The following is a 19,882-nucleotide window of genomic DNA, read 5'->3' as shown; positions in this document are numbered from 1 at the left end:
CAAGTCAGTCACCCAAGGAGATGAGGCCACGGCATTCCACAGGATCAATATTACATCTGGAATTGCATTTGTTTGTGTTCTGAGACTCCTTCTCTCTCTTTCTATTTATTTTATTTTATTATTTTTTAACCACACCATGTGGCGTGAGGGATCTTAGTTCCCCGACCAGGCATCAAACCCACGCCCCATGCAGTGGAAGCACCAAGACTTAACCACTGGACTGCCAGGGAATTCCCCCTTCTCTCTCTCTCTCTTTTTTTTTTTTTTTTTTGGCTGCATCAGGTCTTAGTTGTGGCACGCAGGATCTTCATTGAGGCATGCAGGATATTTCATTGTGGTGCGTGGGCTTCTCTCTAGTTGTGGCATGCGGGTTTTCTCTCTCTAGTTGTTATGCATGGGCTCCAGAGCGCGTGGGCTCTAGTTGAGGCGCGCGAGCTCAGTAGTTGTGGCGTGCGGGCTTAGTTGCCCCGCAGCGTGTGAGATCTTAGTTTCCTGACCAGGAACCTGCGTCCCCTGCATTGTAAGGTGGATTCTTTATCACTGGACCACCAGGGAAGTACTCCCCTCCTTTTTAAATAAAACATTGTTCACAGGTGGTTGGGATTTAATATATTCAATATTTAGTGGCAACCAAAAGAAACTTGTTAGAAACTATTCTGATATAAATAAGGGCTCTTTGCCACTCAAACCATTCTTATGAAATGGTTCAAAACAGGCTGTACCTTGAACTGACAAACCTCAGCCCAGAGGAGAGACAGGAAGAGAGGGGACCCAAGAAATGCCGAATGCCCCGTAGAAGAGTTCCTCTCCCCACCCAACCCAGACATGAGCTACCTCCTGCTTGGAGATTTCACTCTGGCAGGACCGAACTAGCTAAGGGCCCTCTGCATGTACAAGCACATTTTCACATTTGCTTGCCCCCTGTTAAAAGCCCTCTTCTGGAAAACAAAAAACAAAAAACCCTCTTCTGCCTCTAAATATTTGCCCTCAAACTAAAAAATGACTGCCAGAGAGATACTATCTTGAACTGTTTTCTATTTTTATTGACCCCTTTTTCTTTACACATTCACAGGGTGGGCTCAGAGAAATGAGCTCGCAGATCCAGCCCCGACCCCAGACACACGACCAGCCTCTAATGAAGTTAGAGGCACCACCACTGGGGTTTGCTGGCCAGCGTTTGGACCACACAGTCCAGTACCAACCTGAAGATGCTTCTTGACCATCTCATCACTTATCCCCAGGTGCCTCTGGCAGGCCCCAGTGTTACAGAAGCAGCCGGTTCGCATGTGAATGTTGTGAAGACTGGCCATTTTATCCACCTGCGGGTTTAATATATGACACGGAACCAGTGTTAGGAGTGTCCAGTTTTACTCTGATTGCCTGGGAAGGAGTTTCAGATCCATACTTGGACCTCTCTTTCTTAACAGTAAAATGAAAATATGAGCTTGGAATTTTGCTCTAAAGTGCCATGATCTATTGTGGGTTTACTAAACACATTTTATAAAATGTTACTGATAATTAAATCTTATCCAGTTGGGTTATAAACATATGCCTGAGAAAAGTGAAAGATATCAAATTCACACCAAACTCCAAGTTAAGAGCTCACATGTAAAACAAACTATCTGATTTCTTAAATGAGCAGACATTTTTCCAAAGAAGACATACAAATGCCCAACAGGTACATGAAGAGGTACTCAATATCACTAATTGTTAGGAAAATGTAAATCAAAACTGCAATGACATCAGCTCTCAAATATCTAATAGCTAGCATCTAATATCACACCTGTTAGAACAGCTATTATCAGAAAGACAACAAATAACAGGAGGTGGAGAGAATGTGGAGAAAAGGGAACCCTCGTGCACTGCTGGTGGGAATGTAAACTGGTGAGGAACTATGGAAAACAGTATGGAAGTTCCTTAAAAAATTTTAAATAGTACGAATTGCTGGAACTTTGATCCAGCAATTCTACCTCTGGGTATTTATCCGAAGGAAATGAAATCACTGTCTTAAAAAGATATCTGCACCCCCATGTTCATTACAGTATTTGCACTAGCCATGACATGGAAACAACTTAAGTATCCATCAAAGGATGAATGGATTAAAAATATGTGATTTATAAATATTATTATTCAGCTATAAAAAAGGAAATCCTGCCATCTGTGACTACATGGATGGACCTTGAGGGCATTATGCTAAGTCATAATGAAATATGCTAAGTCATAATGAAAACTGCTAAGAAATAAGTCAGACAAAGACAAATACTGTATGATCTCACCTACGTGTGGAATCCAATCAAAATTCATAGATACTGAGAGCAGATTGGTGACTGCCAGAGGCAAGGGATGGGGGTCGTGAAGGTGGTCAAAAGATACAAACTTCTAGTTATAAGATAAATAAGTCCTGGGGATGTAATGTACAGCGTGGTGACTATAGTTAACAACACTGTATTGCACGTGTAAAAGCTGCTGAGAGAGTAAGTCCTGAAAGTTGTCATCACAAGAAAAAAAATTTGTAACTATGTGTGGTGATGGGTGTTAACTAAACCTGTAGTAATCATTTTGCAATATACATATACATCAAATCACTGCACTGTACACCTAAAACTAATACAATGTATACATCAGTTATATCTCAATTGTTTAAAAAATTTTTTAATAAATTAATCTTTGAAAAAAGAGCCCACATGTTTCAAGGGAGATTCACAAAAATAAAATCTGAGGGCGGCTGGGACGTGGGGCAGCTCCTTGGCGTCCTCTGCTACCGGGTAGATTCCCGGAGCAGGACTTAGCAGAGCTACCAGTCAGAGCAGCTCTGCCTCAGCTCCCAGCCCAGGCTGCAAACATTACTGTGTTGACACTGTGTGTTATCGATTTGTTTTCCTAGTGTCTCAGACTTTGGGTTGAAGCACAGAACTAACTGCTATTCAATCCAGAAGTTCCAAGGCTCTTTCCTGTCCCATGGAAGCTAGACAGGTGATTCGTAGTCCCAAGGCTCAAAGGTGAGCTGGCACGAGGGATGTTTATCCCAGCTCCTCTGTTTGTGGGTCCAGGGCTCCATTCCCCCAAGGGCCTGGGGGCCCAGTGTGGGTCCTCAGCCCTGGTGACTCAGGTTAAACTTGGGGGAGTGCCCTAAATGCATTCAAGGAAACAAACACATCTTGCCCAGTCAGAGAAGCCTTTGAAACTTTTCTCCCTGGGAAGTACAGGTGGGGGACACAGACACAGGTCACCACGTGGTCAGCCTGGCCTCCCCGCTAGGCAAGCACAGCGGCGTTACCTCCCCCACACCCTTATGGGGATCACAGTGTCTTCCCTTTAGCCGTCTCCCCTGGACGGTCAGAGTGAAAAGAAGCCACTTCTGCTGGTGAAATCCAGGAGTTCCCTGCTCTCTGAGGTGAGACCTGGTGGCACCACTGGGTCTGGCCTACTCCACCTCCAGGATCAGGTGGTCTCCATTCAAGGAGCAGCCCCTAGGAAAGCCCCTCACTCCCTGACCCCAACTCTCGCCAAGCTGAATGAGAAGTCTCCCCCACCCACCCCGTATCCACTATTCCAGCTACCACAGCCACAAAAGAAGCCACCCAAATTTGGCAGCCTAAAACAGTAACCATTTTATTGTGCTCATGGCTACAGGGGGGTCAGGAATTCAGAAAGGCCCCAGAGGAGATGGCTTGTCTGAGCTAGGAAGACTAGAAGGCTGGGAGCGACATGACGTCTGGGGTTGGAATCACCTGGAGATTCAGCTTCTCATGTATGTGTCTGGCCTCCAAGCCAGAAGGGCTCAAAGCAGACAGTCACCATCATGCCTGCTTTTGGCTTCCTCACAGCATGGCTGCTCAGCGTAAAACTCCTTACCACAGTAACTCGAGGCTCCAAAAGTGAATGCCCCAGGGAGCAATGCTGATGCTGCGTGGCCTTTTCTGACCCAGCCTCCAAAGCCAAGCAGTGTCACCTTCTGTAGCATTCTGTTGGTTATGAGTGAGTCATAGACCTGCCAAGATTCTAAGGGGAAGAGACAGGGACCCCACCTAGAAGAGCATGTGGGTGGAAGAGGCTGTTTTGGACACACTTACCCTTCATACTAATTTCTCATCACAACTTCATCTTCTCTCACCCTGAGACCTTTGGAATCCCATACAGGCTTGGCCAGTGCCCAGCCAGGTGAAGGAGTTGGCTGCTGGGGCAGGATGAGCGCTGCATCCAGGGAGGGTGAGAAACCGGCCTGACCACAGTGCAATAGAGCACTTGCTTCATACCAGCTCAGTGCTAAGGGGCTGTGTACTGTAACTCATTTAATCCTCGTGACAACCTATCAGCAGGGAAGATTGTTACCCCCATTTCACGGAGACTTGGGGAGCTTACAATAACTCACCCAAGCTCCCAGAGCCAGCAAGAGGCAGTCCAAATCTGAACCCCCCCTCTTAACCACTGACTTCAACAGAGGGGAGAATGAAATTCGGAGATCTGGATGTCAAAAACAAGAACCCAAAATCTTCTCACAGAAGGCTCGATTCTTTCACGCATCCCTTGAAAAAGAGACAGCCAGACCCAGCCATGACGCCATCTGATTTTTCCGAAGGCCCCCCCAAATCCCTGTGGAATTCCCACATGTGAAGGAGCCCAGGAAAACCCAAGATTCTCCTGGGCTGGCACAGCTGGCCATGCCTCAGCCTCGGCCTCCACTCATAGGATGAGCTTCCTCTACAAAGGCACAGAGGGAGAAACTCATCCTGTGTGATGCCTTTGAGAATGAAGGTCCTGGTGAAGTCAGCCAGGCACCCAGATAGGCTCCCTGAGTGGGAGGGGGAGTCTTCCTCTTGAGGCTTCTCTGGGCAAAGGGGGGGGGGTCTTTCACCGCTGCTTGGGCCAAGCAGAACCCTGTGGGCCCCCCCCCGCCAAGTACAAAGGCTGCCTCTTATTTGTAGAAAAACTGAAGTCTCCCAAGCCTCCCAGAGTCACAAAAGAAAAGGCTTGAGCAGTTAAAGATTCGGACAAGAGAGTCACAGACTCTGTGTCTGATGAAAGAATGGGATTAATGCTATTGTTCGTAATAATCTATATCTTTGTGGGCAGAGGAATAACTGTAGCTTGCTCTGCCCATATATGTGAGCGGGCAACTAAAATTGTCAGCAAAGAGATGCTACAGACCCATGTCGACATCTTTCACTCTAAGATCTCAACACCTTCTCTCAGCATGAAGCAGTTACAGAAGATGGACCTTCACTCCTATTCCCATAGAAATGTAATGATGTCTGATAGTGGGGATTTGTAAGCAGCTCTTTTGCCCCTTTTCTGTTTGTTCATTTCTGTTTTCCTCAGACAGACCTTAATTGTAAAAATGAGATCACTAGGTAACATTTAACCTAACTCCGGACTTCTGCTCTACTGAATGTACACAATGCCTTGCTTAACCGGTTGATTCCTTTCCTGGATTAAAAGGAGTAAGAATGAAGAATTAAGTAGTTAAAGAATGACTGACTCTCTAATTAAGTAGTTAAAGAATAACAGCTTCCCTGTTAGCAAATTTGCAGGCGGACAACAGGGGCAAGAGAACATCCAATTGCAGGTGGACCATGAGGGCAAGACAGTACCAAATGAAGATCAGAAGTCAGTGGGTCTGCATGCAATGGAAAAATGATGAAGAATCTGATCTCCTACCTTAATGATTAACTGAGACTCTTTCCCCTTTTTCCCTTTAAAAATTGTCATGGCTGAGCAGAATCTTCGGAGTTGGTCTCCGGACATGAGTCCACTTTCTCCCCAGATTGCCAGTTTTTCTGAATAAAGCACCTTTCCTTTCTACTGACACTTGCCCCTCGATTATTGGCTTTTGAGTGGTGAGCAGCCCAACCTGAGTTCGGTAACATGCCTGCCACAGCACACTTCATGGTCGCTTGTCTGCCCTCCTCCACACCCCTGAAAAAATACACTTATTTTAGGTTTGAGAATGAAACTTATTGTACCAATAACCTAGAATAACATATTTGAGAAGGCAAACCTTTGGCCCCGATGCATTTTCCACCACTCCTCAGAAGCATTTAAATTGCCTGCTTCTGAGTGGTGCTGGGCTGTGTAAGTGAGGGGCAGTGTGGGCTGGGGTCTTCACAGTCAACTCACCCAAGAGACAGCTTATGGTTGTAGAGTGTTGGCCCCTGGACACCAGTGAGAATCAACATTTCCCCCAGAGAATATTTCTCAAGTTGGTTCCTCAGAAAGTTTATGGCTATTCAGAAGTGGGGACAGGATTCCCTGAGAAATGGATTTTGTTTGAGAAATTCCGGGTTTGACAAAGGTGTACGGAGATAGTGGCTTTCAAGGGAAGACAAGCACTATCTTCCAAACTTATGTGATGATCAAATCTGCTCCTCACGGCAGTTCTAGAAACCCGGGCTCTGAGAAGGGCTTGGGCTCCCCATGCCCAGTGTGTGACAGCCCATCTGCTGACCACCTAGTGCCATGTCTGAGTGCTCAGTGTGACTCTAGACTTCTTAATGTACTGGGCAGTGACCAGCTTACTCAACTGTGGTTAGGATCCAAGCAGTTCCCAAACCTGAATTGTTTTCATGGGAAAATACATACAAAGGGTGTATCTACAGAAACTATTTTATAACCAATCTACCAAATCCTCTGAACTCATAATATGGATGAACTATGGCAGACATAAGGGCTTTTGTGCTACTAAGGACATCATTCCTACTTCATTAAAAAAAAAAAGAGTTATGAATTCCAAGCAACATGCAAACAAATGGTGGTAAGAGGCACAGAATTTTGTGTAACACTATGATATGATCTGATGTATCAGTGGGGCTACCAAGCTATTTGTACATGAAATGACATCAGACAGGCTGTTCTGTCTACACTATTTTAGGGTGTCTTCCCTTGCTGGCAAGCTTCAGCTGTCCCCTCCCACTGCCATCAGAGACTCGACCTCTCTCTCTTCCCATTTGAAATTGATCACCTGTGGCTAAATAAGGAGGGCTGAAGAACTAAATAGCCGTGCTTGTTAGAACAAGAGTAAAGAGCCTCTAAGGAAGGACCAGTGGCCTCTCCAACAGTGCACAGGATTCATCATGGCTATTGCAAGGGCCCAGAGGCCTTGACTGCAAATTTCAGGGCTCAGAAAGGCTTCAGAACTCCCGACAAGAGTGATTCTGTTGTGAACAGGTCAGCAAGATGAAACGAAAACCCACCTGGGAGTAACCAATGATGTTTCCATTGTCATCGAGCATGTTGAAGCTGATGACCGGACCCTGAACCTCTGGGCTGCTGAACTCAGAGTCGCTGTATATCTGCACGACAGGGGCTCCGTTGGGGTACCGAAGGGTGGACAGGGCAGCGTAGGTGTACTGAACCAGGGTAAAGGTGTGCTGCCTGATGTTCTCCATTCCACCTCAAAACAGTTATGAAAACAAAAGGGGATCATGAACTTTATGTAAAATTCACTATCTCATTTTTAAGAAAATGAGATCATTATAACTGGCAAACTTGGACCTCATATTAATGATTTTAAATACTTGTAAATAGTTCATGGTACTGCCCACATGATAAATGATTAGGTCATTGGTACTGAACGACAGTTTACCACTGCTGCTTCTGTGGAATTTTTCCATAGGAATTGTTGTTGTCATCTTCCTTTTTTTTTTTCCAGCTTTTTGCACTTTAACGTGTAATACTCGAGGTGCAAGAAAACTGCATCTAACATTGTCATAAGTCAAAGAAATCAGATCAGTCATCAAGGGCTCCAGAGTGAACAGCATCTTCATAACCTCCATGCTTATTGTCTTTGCTTTCTGGGTATAATTTAATAAGATCATCAATTTGAAGAATGGTGATTGCAGCTTCAGTTGCAACTTTCAAACTCTTAACTTTAACTATGGTTGGTTCAAACACCCCTGCTTGTTTGTTGTCTCGGGGTTTACCATTGACCAAGTCAAGGCCAATCCATTTTAGATTTTTGCATTCTGGGTTAACTTGAGCCTCATTATGAAAAGCTCTTAATTTTGCAACCAGATCTGTGGAGTCTTGGGCAGCATTAACTGCAAGAGTACTAGGAATAACAAGAAGAGATCTTCCAAACTCGGCAATAGCAAGCTGTTCCCGGGAGCCCGTGCTGGTGCGTAGTTTTTGAGGTGTATGGAAAGGGATGCTTCTGCAGCATCCTCACCCAGAGCCACAGATTTCGACTCCAAAACTCTTCACTACACAAAGAGTATCATGTAAAAAGCGCTCCACCTCGTCACACATGAAATCATTTGCCCCACGTAAGATGACTGATGCAGAGGTATGAGCCTTAGTGCTGTTTTAAAAACAATGAAATTCTTAAATCAATGCTTTAATAAGTCCATGCAGAAATTCACTCTAAGTGCCTTGAAATCCTGCTTACACAGGACATTTAGACATGGAAGCAATGTCTAGACCATGGAGAAGAGATGAAATGGTTACTTCACCTCAATTTACAATGTCCCAACATTATTTTACCCCATGCGTATAACTGCTTATATCATTGAAAGACTATAGCAGCCAATAAATGGGAAGTCATCTTCCTTTAAAAAAAAAATGTTACTTAAGCATTCAGATAATTTAGACCCTTTGGTAACAGATTGCAAAAATGTACAATTTTGTCTTTAAATGTATCTCTTTTTTGCTGTTGCTGTTTGTTTTCGTTAATGTTTAAATCTTTTTTTTTTTTTTTTTAGTTTCTTGGCCACACCGCACAGCATGCAGCATCCTAGGTCCCCGACCAGGGATCGAACCTGCGCCCCCTGCAGTGGAAGCTCTGCATCCCAACCACTGGAGCGCCAGGAAAGTTCCCTAAATCATTTTAACATTATACAAAGCGGTTAAGGATACTTGCTATAACATGGATGAACCCTGAAAACATTATGCAAAGTGAAATAAGCCAGACACAAAAGGACAAATATTTTATTATTCCTCTTACATAAGGTGCCTAGAATAGGCAAATTCATAGAAACAGAAAGGAGAATGGAAGTTACTAGGGGCTGGGGGAGGGGAAATGGGGAGTTACTGTTTTTTCAGTTTGGGATGATGAAAGTCCTGGAGAAGGATAGTGGCGATGGCTGCTCAACGATGTGAATATACTTAATGCCACTAAATTGAATATTTTAAAATGGCCAAACTGGTACATTTTATGTTATATAGATTTCACCACAATTTTTTCTACAAAAGAGCCTAATTAAGTAGGAAAAATCAGGGTTTGCCTTACTGTGGGGCTGATATTGTCAATCTGCCTTCAGAGGTGCCCCTGGCTCTATCGGACCCTCTCACTTGTGGTTTGGATACCTTGCTAGTATCTGTCCTTGAGAAAGTGCTCATTTCTCAATGTCTATCTTGATCATCTCCTCTTTGTCTGGATGATGCCCACTCACCTCCCTGCATTACTGTCACGACAGCCCTCCTATGAATTCTGTCTGCCTGTAGTTTTAGGCTTAGGCTAAGGACCTAAGGGTCCCCTTATTATGATGAGAGAGAGAGAGAGAGAGAGAGGAAGGGCTGCCTAACTGCTAAGCCGCGTCCCTGGTTCACCATAACCCCATACCCATGTGGACGGTACAAGCAGTGTCACCCCGTTCTAGAAGCTTAGTCTCTGAAAGGAGCGTCCAGAGTGCAGCAGGAGTGAGGAGTCATGGCTCACCAGACAGAGGTTCTTCCAGCCTTGTGCCTTGTGCCAAGCCCCATAAGATGGGAAGTGGCATCCATCTGTGTGTTAGCCTGTGGGGAATGTCCCCCACCTGCTCACACACCCCATCCACTTGTCAGGAAAGAAAACATGTATCATTGCAAAGCCCGGCAGAAGAGATAGTGTTTGGGGACTCAGGGTTAGGCGTTAGCATTGCCTGGGTTTAAACCCTAGCCCTCCCAGGTCCCAGCTCCCTGGTCCTGGGGAAGTCATTCAACCTCTCTGAGCATAAGCTCCTTCGTGGGCAAAGGGGGCTCGTCACAAAGCTCCCCTGTGGGAAGACCCAGCAAGGTAAGAGCTAAATAAGGTCTCAGGATCTGTAAGCATTCCCAGTGCAGGGACCAAGGAGGGCTCCTCTGCGTCTGTGAGGTTATTAATCTCTGGATTTGGAATGTCTCTCACTTGTTAAAATGTTCTTTTAACCGACCAAGAAAAAGTCCAGTTTCTTGCTCTTGCCTCAGAAGTCATTTCTGCAAGTTCTTTAGAATCAGCTTCATCTGCATCAGTGCAGAGCTGCCATGTGCCGGTCACCTGCACAGACTCTCTCCTTATCTGAATCCCACCCAGGCCAGGGCTCCCTCAAGGACACGGGCAACAGGAAGCAAATTCCACACAGATAAAGAGGTCCACTGACCTGTGAGGCGCTCTAAGGCATCGAATCCATGTCTTAGCGCTATTACGTCAAGGAAGGAGGTGGTGCCATCTTCAAACCTGTAACGGTGGTGAGGGGGAAGAGGTCAGGCTGTGGCTAACTCCTCCGCGTGCGTTTCGTGTATGTGACAACCAGGCTTTGACTCTAGCCTTAGCCATAATCTATGGAGATCTTGCCTCTGCTGCCTTATACAATGCTGCTCTCCCCTCTCCTCCTCAAGACAGAGGGCCACGCACACCGAGACATGCAGGCTGCCTCTGGCCCTGACCTGGTCTGCAGCTTACTTGGGATGGGCTGGCAGTAGTGATAAAGGGCCCTGAAAGTCAGTCACCACCTTGGAAGACTTCAGACTTGACAAAACCTCCAGTGCTATGGGCTCTGGAAATGCTGCCCTTGACCCCAAGAGAGCACCACTGACAGGGCATCAATCCAGTCAGATCAATTGTGCAGCCATGAGGTTCTTAACAAGAGTCTATGATTCCGAAGTCTATAGGACCACAGCTATTATAAGGCTCTCGATAAACTTCCTGACTATCATTATAATTATATTTGCATTTTATAATTATTCGTTTAGACAAAATCCTCATCAAATCTTTATTGTTCATGTACTGCATGCCGGCACTGTTCTAGGTGCTAAGGATACAGCAGTTAACGTGACAGGTAGGATCCCTGCCTTCACAGGGCACAGAAACAAGGAGTAACGAACAGCAAACACGCAGGGAAACCAAATAAGCATCAAGCCAGGGGGTGACAAGTGCAATGAAGTTCCCGAAGCAGGAGGGCTGGTGGCTGCTTTAGCTGAGATGGTCAGGGGAAGTCCTCTATGAGGGAGATCATTCGAGCAGAGACCCAGTGGAATTAAGGGAGTGAAGGAAACTGCTCATTTTTGAAACAGTTTTGGAGGGAAACAGAGTTCCAGGGAGAGGGTGCAGCAAAGGCCCTGAGCAGGTAGAGCCAGAACAGCAAGGAGGTCAGTGAGGCCAGAAGCCAGAGAGCAAGGCGGAGGGTGGTAGGAGAGCACGTCAGAGGGCTTCACCCTGGATGAGACGAGGGGCCAGAGGGCTCTGAGCAGAGAGGAGTGACGGGATGGGGCCTAGGCTTTGATAAAACGCCTCTGGCTGCTTCATTAGCGAGGGGGAAGCCTGGGGCACAGCGAGGAGTTTCCAGCAAGCATCCCACAAAGGGTGGTGACAAACAGCAGTCTTACGCAAGTTGAAGCTTTCAATGGAAATACCGTGTTTTGTATTTTAACACAGTAGGGATAAGAGTTGCTCAAAATATCATTACCGGAATGTTAATATCCTTATAAAACTAATGGTAATTAATAGATATCTAGAAGTAATAATGAATCAGTTGATAATTAATTGACCATTAATAAGTTAGTAACTAATGACTCCTTAATAAATTAAACATGGGGCTTCCCTGGTGGCGCAGTGGTTGAGAGTCCGCCTGCCGATGCAGGGGACACGGGTTCATGCCCCGGTCTGGGAAGATCCCACATGCCGCGGAGCGGCTGGGCCCGTGAGCCATGGCCGCTGAGCCTGCGCGTCCGGAGCCTGTGCTCCGCAACGGAAGAGGCCACAACAGTGAGAGGCCCGCGTACCGCAAAAAAATTAATTAATTAATTAATTAATTAAACATGATTAGGCAATAATGGCTTCTGTTATTAACTGATCAATAATAAATAATTATTGATTGATCAATAATGAACAGACTCTTAGGAGAAAAGGGAGGTTTTTTTGTTTCCATCAGGGGTTGTTTCTCACTGGGTTATAAAACAGAAAAGATTAAGAACAGGGTTCAGATGTATGTTCAAGAAACATTTGAGTTCGGTATCAAATCTCAAACTCTAGTCCTAGGTTCACAAGAAAAATATGAGGCTTCTAATGGTAAATAAACACATTCAGCTTTCTGGGAATCTTGGTGCAGCACCTGCTATAAGGCGATTCACCCAAATTGAAGACAAGAGGTCCGGCCCAGCCCAGCCCACTCATGCCGTGCCTGTGATGAGCTGCCCCACTCCTCTAGGTCTTCAGGTGCCCCTACTGACTAAATAAAGTTTGGGTTGTCATTTTGTTCTGACTTTAATTTACATGATGTTGTGCCTGTCATTCTTTTCTCACTTGGTTATATTATATGCTACGTTATCACACTTGGATTCAAAAGGTTTTACATTAGCTTTCCTGTTTTAGAATCACGCAGCTATGGAGAAGTCCTAAATGAAAGAGACATCAGATAGCCTCATAGCCTATTGATGCCATCTCAACCTTGGTGCTTCACCTATATTAGCTCTAAAGAATTGTATCCTTTTAGAGATGCACTTTATAGAAAAAACATGAGGCGCAGAGATCAAGTCACAGGCTCCTATTCCCACAAACAGTGTGCAGTGGAGCCAGGATTCACTCCCCAACGGTCCAGCTCCAGAACCTACACTCTGGACAAGGACTCTACTGCCGAGGCCATGCCCCTACCTGCAGAACCCTTGAGTCTGCACCTGGGTCTGCGGGGGATCTGAGCCACCTTCCCATACAGGCCCCGGGGCCTTCTCAGGCACCAGCAGAGTGACCAGCTCCTGGCCCCCACCTCATGGTATCTCCCACTGTTGGACCCAGCAGAACCCTGGGTCAGCTGCTATTTTCACCCTCTCATACCTTCAACCTTGTGGGCCCCAGCCACTGGTATCTGGGGGATTCCTGGGCATGAGCCACACTGCCTGCCCCTGCACCCTGAGAATGACACATAGACCAACAAACCCAGGCAAGGAGCTGCCAGCCGTCAAACTTCCTTGGTAACCCCTGGGAGGCTCACAGAGGCTGCTGTTAGCTGTGCCCCCAAGTCTGGTGGCCTCTGATTTAACTGGTTCCTCTTGCTGACTAGACACCAAGCTGAGCTAATACTAGTTGCTGAAATACAGCTATGCTGTCAACATGTATGCACACTTGTTCCAAATGGCACCATCCTTTTAAATCACTGCTTCAATTGCTGCCTCCTCATGTCAGTGCTGTGGCAAAAGGCCTGGGGCCCATCCTCCTTACTCCCTGGAAGGCCTTCATCTCTTCTGCTCGCAGCCCTTCCCTGCAGGCCCTCATCCTCCCACAGCTGTGGAGAAGCCCACGCACAGGGCAGAGGTCACAGCCCCCTGTGGCAGCTCCAGCTGACCTCTGACTCCCGGATCTGGGCCCTGCCACCCAGCACCTCCCTTGCACCATCCTACAGGTGGCATAGGGCAGACCCGAGCCTTGCTGAGCTCCAGCGCCACTCCCATCGCCGGGTTACCTTTCAGCCACCGACTCTCTGGGGATATAAAAGTCTTCTCCTGCAAGGTATGCAGCGGCCGTGCCTCCTCCAAAGTAGGTTTTCCTCAGCAGAGGAGCTGAGCGGCTATTCACCAGCAGGGCGCCCAGGCCAGTGGGGAAGCCGAAGATCTTATAGAAGGAGAGGGGGACAAAGTCGGCCCGGTGAACCGACAGGTCCAGAGGCGAGGTGCCCACGTAGGCAGCCGCATCCAGCAGCACGAACCACTTCCCAGGCCCGCCCACGGGGCGCATCCGCCCGGACTTGACCTCTTCTATCCAGGACAGGGGGTACCTGGTCCCGGAAAAGTTACTCTGAGCTGGGTAGCAGAAGAGATGCGGAGGCTGGCCGTTGGGGTCGCTGGCGGCGGTAGCATCCTGTTCTTCCGCCAGCCACATGTCCTCTGGCCTGACTGGGATGGAAGTGATGTTCATGGCCGCGGTGACCTCCCTCATGCCCACCACAGACGTGTGGCTGTCAGTGAGGTAACAGAAGCGACTCCCGCTGTTTTCTGGGCCTGGGGGCACCCAAGGGAAAGCCTCTGCCACCAGTTTAAGAGCAGCTGTGCTCCCGGCCGTGAAAATCACAGTGTAGTCCTCTGGGGAGGTGTGGAAGTGTGCCAGGATCCTGGAAGAAGCACAGCATCAAGGAACTCCTTGGTTTCCCTCCAGTGTTAGATGTTGGGAGCTGGTTGTATTTCAACTAAATATGACATTTCTCTACCTTAAGAGCTAGGGAAAAGCCAGATAGGCATTGCCACATTGTGAAGGTAGGACCGGGGCAGAGGAAGTTGTGGGAAGAGATGGCAAATGGGTGCAAACCGGCAAAATCACCCAGCCTCCCAAATCCCCACCCCCAAATGGAGAAGACAAAAATCCACAACTACCTTAAACTCAGTTGAAAACACCCCTTCTTGGTCTACTGTCTGGCTCTATCATAACAAGTTTTCAATCATCAACTTGTTTAACATTGCTTTTAATACGGGCAACCCTATAGCAAAAGAGTATCATTTTCAAACTGGAAATAATTTGAAATTGTATAGATTCAAATATCTTTAGGTACCACCTACATTATTTGCCAAAAACTAATTAATTTGCTATGTGCAAATATTAGTAAAGGGGGGAAAACTGCAAAAACAAGATGTCTAAATCTGAAATACGAAAAGAAAAAAAAACAGAGAAAGCGTATTTTTTTCTCCCTGAAAAGAGGACTTAGGAACCTGGGTCACTCTGGCCCCCAGGAACTCTGGCACCAGCCCAGAGCCACACACAACAGCTTGGGCACCTCAGAGGTGTCTACCTGTGCTTCTGGTCGGCCCCGCTCTGCACCTGCCCAGGCTCACCTTCCTGTCCTCTGACCCTGATGGTTATCAGCACGCATGTGTGGCCATTTAGCTGAATGTGATCTTCCTGAAACCAACTCAGAAGCTTTGTGGGATGTGGGCAGGTGGTAGGAAGTCCATCCACCCACAGGTGTCACACAAGTTGGCACCTCTGCTGCTCACCTGTAGCGCACCTGCTCCACCGTGTTATGGGTGAGCTTGCTGCTGATGTTCTGGCTGTGAGGATTACCTGGCAGGTTACAAAGACAAAGCGGTTGGGTCACTACTTATAGTCTCTCTTTTTTTTTTTTTTTTTTTTTTTTAGCGGTACGCGGGCCTCTCACTGTTGTGGCCTCTCCCGTTGCGGAGCACAGGCTCCGGACGCGCAGGCTCAGCGGCCATGGCTCACGGGCCCAGCCGCTCCGCGGCATGTGGGATCTTCCCGGACTGGGGCACGAACCCGTGTCCCCTGCATCGGCAGGCGGACTCTCAACCACTGTGCCACCAGGGAAGCCCTATAGTCTCTCCTTTTGTGTTCCTCCAAAATCGTCTCCCTCAGTTTCTCAAAATTTAAGCCAAAAAAATATCATAGGACCCAGCCTTCCCCAAGTTCCAAACAGTAAATTTAATCAGGGAAGTGAGAAAATGCAGAAAGAAAGGAAAAGTCAAGCAAGACAAAATAATAATGGTTTAGCCATTAAACAAAGTCAGGGACCTTTAGTTCCTCCTCAAGGGCTATAGATAATATTCTGGGCCATATCCTTTGAAGTATTTTATAGATACTAAAACCCATACCAGGCGGAAGAAGTGAACTGTATGCGGCCCCTCCCCAGTTCTCCATTCACATCTCCACCACTCTCCTCCCCTCCCTGGTTCTGGGCTGGTTCCTGAAACCACCGCAGGGTCTTGGCTCATGCTGTTCCTTCTGCCTAATCTGCCCTCTCCTCTTTTCCGAGTGAATTCCTGCTCCTCCTCTAGCATCCGCCCCACTCCTGTAGAAGCTTTCTGTGACACTCACGCTGCCAACTCACCATCACTCTGCAGATACAGACCCCCATAGCGCCCGGGGCCTTTTGGTCACAGCCCTTTGCTCAATTGATAATTTACTTTATTTACATTTTACACTACTTTACTTTTCTTTTTTTTTTTTCTTTTTAACATTTATTTGGTGATCACTTGATTGAGGTCTTCTCTTTACTAGACCATAGTCCATGAAGGCAGGGACTGTATTTACTTTGTTCCCATTACAGCACCATGCCCCCAATACCAGAGTGGCTTAATAAACATTTACAGAGTGTACGAATGAATGAATGAATGAATGTTCCTCCTGCTGTCCCACCCTCTGCACTGTGCTGGTCCCACAGGGTCATCCCACCACCAAACACAGCACCCTGTGCCCTTCCTACCACTGACCCCTTCTTCTGGAAGTAACCTGTGTGTCCCTGAAGCAGTCCCTCCCACCCAGCAGCACATGTGCTACAGGGACTGACCCTGGGTGCTTGCTTGCCTGACCCCCTCTCTCACGGGGCTTACTCAGCTTTGTGTGTTCAGCACTGTCCCCGCCTGCTAATGTGACATTTTATTAAGCATAGATATATTAGCTGAATGTAGTTAGCTAATGTTCAATGCAAAATCAGTTATGCTGTGTTTTTCTTTACCATAAACATTTTCCATGAGATCTTTAGTGAAGCTTGTAAGCTGGCTCTGGGGGAACAACGTGGCTCCTGCATGGTCAAGATAGACAGTTCCTGAAAGAAAACACAAAATAAAGCTGTGATTATTTTTCAGAGGTATTCCACTCATTTCAGCTAGATCTAGTTTGTGTGAACCTGACCAGTGCCCATATGGTGTGTTTAGACATAACACCAGGCTACTGATTTCTCCCAGCCTCTTGATATGCATGCTCATTTTTTTTTTTTCTCGGTATGCGGGCCTCTCACTGTTGTGGCCTCTCCCGTTGTGGAGCACAGGCTCCAGACGCGCAGGCTCAGCGGCCATGGCTCACGGGCCCAGCCTCTCCGTGGCATGTGGGATCTTCCCAGACCGGGGCATGAACCCACGTCCCCTGCATCGGCAGGCGGACTCTCAACCACTGCGCCACCAGGGAAGCCCTTCTGACACCTTTTGAGTTTGGTGCTATGTTAAATGTATTACCTAGCCAAAAAAATTAGTTTTAAAATAATGTTCTCATTTACTAAAGACTCAGAAATAGAAAGGTACCACATCAAAAGAAAGGCTTTTGTCCACCCAGCATCAGGGAGACGCTCATGGGGAGCATTAGTGTCATTATTAGAAGAAGTAGGCAAACGACCCCCAAACCAATCGGCATTAGGTCTTCAAGAAAGGGAATTCCAGGGTCTCTTCTGGCTCATGCACCTTCAGTTCTTGGTTCCATGCAGGGTGAGTGACCATCAGTCAGCACCCAGAGGCTTTAAGAACCACAACTGTGTAATCAACATGCTCCCTTCACCAAAACAAGGACGTTCCCATCCAATGGGTTATGCAAACTATTTCAGCACTTAAAGGTTAAGCATTTAATTATCCAGAGCAACCACTTAACCAGACAAATTCTCAAACCTGCAAGAAAACTTTGGTGGGGGGTAGGGGTCAGGGATAAAAAGAGGAGGTGAATCTTACGTTATTGTGGTTTGGTTTGCTTGTTTTTCCCTGCCCTCTTTCTGGTTTGTTTGTTTCTGTGTGAAAAAAAGAGGGGGATATGTTCCTAGACTCCCAGCAGCGGGAGGGTGAGATTATAGTCCACAAAGTCTACTTGAACCATAATGTAGAGGAAATGCTGGGAAACTGTACTAGAGAGAGAGAGAGAGAGAGAGATAGTAGATAGTTAGGTAGGTAGATAGATAATCACAGAACACTATCACAATTACAGTAGATGTTTAAAGGGCACTGAAGGCTAGCCTGGGATCCTGGCATCACATCTAAACTTTACATTTGAGAAAAAGGGTGCTGTTCTCTGAGAGACAAGAATGAAACAAGGAGGGATCTACTTTCTACTTTCCCAGGGTAGTGTTGAGGGGAGAGGTCAGCCAATGATGGGTGTGAGGGATGAGAGCTGGAGGGGATTAGGGGATTAAGGAGGAGTGATGCTGAAATAATTACCTACTGTACGGTAACAGCTTCTGGGATTTGCTTCAAAAGAATGGGGAGACTTTCTCAAGTCCTCTGCACCTGTGGTCTGAGAGAAAAGGAAAGAGAGAGAGAGAGAGAGAGAGGGAGAGAGAGAGAGAGAGAGAGAGCACTGTCTCCAGCAGGTGAATGGGCAACTAGGAAGATCGGGGAAGGAGTGAAGAGAGGCCGCCAGAGGGCCCCTGTCTCCTCCCTTGAGCTTCCCTCCTTAAGTACAGACGGCGCCACTCGAGGAGGAGGGCACAGCCCTTAAAGCTCCCAAAGGGGGAAAAAACAATCACGTTCCGGAACATGAGAAAATGACCCAAAGAGCTGAAGTCAGCTACCTGATAACTGAAACATAAATCATAGTTGCTGTTCTGCCACAAGCAGGCAAGCGGCACCAACTGTTCACCACGACAGAATAAATACACCTCAAATCCCAGTGCCCGGCGCCACGACCTGCTCACTTACCCGGCACCCCTCCCAGTTCAAACAGCACGCCCTTCTAAGGCTTGGTGAAGCCCCTCACAGAAGGTTGCTGGAAAAGGATGAGTCCCCACCCGGTGCGGAACGCCCTCCCGCCCTGCAGCAGTGGGCTGGGAGGACCACTGGCCAGATGAAGCTTGTCTTCCAATTTAACCTGCCTGCTCCGCCTTGCGGAACTCGAAGGCACGATAAGATCCCGGTCCTCACATCCAATGTACTGGCTCGTCCTGTACTTAAAGTTCAAATTGCACGGTTTGCTAATTCTTCAGGTCCCCCAGCGAGCTGGACTTCCGAGGCATTGTTCTGCCTACACTAGTGAGGAAAATGAGACTTCGAAAATACAAACTGCTGGGAGTCACCCCAGCGGAGTCTGGAGCGCAGCCTCGGGAAGCTCCTGCACGGCGGCCGCAGCCCCTTGGCCCCCAACCCGCGCGCCCGCAGAGTCGCGGTCTCAACCCCGCGAGCTGGCCGCCCATGCACCGCTCCCGTCCCCGGGCAATCACCCGAACGGTCACGGCCACCGGGCATTCCTGCATTTTGCAACCCCGGTTCCAGTTGGAACTTTAGAGCCGGGAGTCTCGTGGCAAGCGAAGGCAAAAAGAATCCTCAGCCCTATTCGCAGAGGGCGGAGACGGGTGGCAAAGGACCACTTTGGTCCCACATCCCTGGAAAGTCTAAGGAGCAAGAAGTCTTGGGGTTGCAGGTGGTACCTCAGGGAGCCGCGTCCACGAAGAGAGGTCGTGGACACATCCCTCCAGGTCTTTCGATTCAAAATGGGTCCCTAATGAGGTAACGCCGCTCCCGCCGGGAGCAAAAGTTCCTTCCACGTCGGTTCTAGAAACCGCGTGTCCCCCACGGCCTCCCGGCAGGCCCGGCGCAGCTGCCCCCGCCGGTCTTACCTGCCAGGCGGCCGAACTCGCGCGCCCGGAGCTCATGCAGGCTGCGCCGGCCGTACCCGTAGACGAGAGGCTGCGGGCTCGAGTCCAGGAACTGCGCAAAGGCCAGCAGCTCGGCCCCCGGCTGCCCGGCCCCGCCAGCCATGACCCACGCCTGAGCGCCGCGCAGTCCAAGCGGGCTGCGCCGGGGAAGCGCCGAGGCCCGCCCTCCGCGACTCCGCCCCGCCGCGCCCCGGCCGCGCCTCCCGGCCAGCCAGTGGCACCGCGCCCCCGCCGAGGGGCGGCGCCTTTCCCGGATGGCCGGGCTTGCCCCGGGTGCGCTGACTCACGGAGTTTCACTGCTTTCTGCCCTTTTCCCACCTGGGGGCAGGGGGTGGGAGTGCCCGTGGTTGTCTCTTTTAACTGCTTTC

General features: G+C 48.2%; 1 protein-coding gene across 3 annotated transcripts in view; it reads right to left on the bottom strand.

Moving 5' to 3' along the window:
* MOCOS (molybdenum cofactor sulfurase) overlaps window positions 1–19,617 on the bottom strand; it is a gene marked incomplete at its 5' end in the record, with an annotated part of 55,062 nt that extends 35,445 nt beyond the window's left edge. For 2 of the 3 annotated variants that reach the window (XM_081252460.1, XM_081252462.1), the window contains 7 exons: window positions 1,203–1,319; window positions 7,191–7,390; window positions 10,332–10,408; window positions 13,626–14,270; window positions 15,148–15,214; window positions 16,623–16,712; window positions 19,476–19,617. In XM_081252460.1, the coding sequence (XP_081108586.1) occupies window positions 1,203–1,319; window positions 7,191–7,390; window positions 10,332–10,408; window positions 13,626–14,270; window positions 15,148–15,214; window positions 16,623–16,712; window positions 19,476–19,617 (1,338 nt within the window). Of the gene's footprint in view, window positions 1–1,202; window positions 1,320–7,190; window positions 7,391–10,331; window positions 10,409–13,625; window positions 14,271–15,147; window positions 15,215–16,622; window positions 16,713–19,286 lie in introns of all 3 variants that reach the window. The other variant, XM_081252461.1, reaches the window with a different exon arrangement.
* Window positions 19,618–19,882: the final 265 nt, after the last annotated feature.

Source organism: Mesoplodon bidens (genome assembly GCF_964165515.1).
Source record: "Mesoplodon bidens genome assembly, chromosome: 13".
NCBI lineage: Eukaryota > Metazoa > Chordata > Mammalia > Artiodactyla > Ziphiidae > Mesoplodon > Mesoplodon bidens.
Note: the sequence above shows the minus strand (reverse complement) of the source record. Positions and strands in the feature narration are given on the sequence as shown.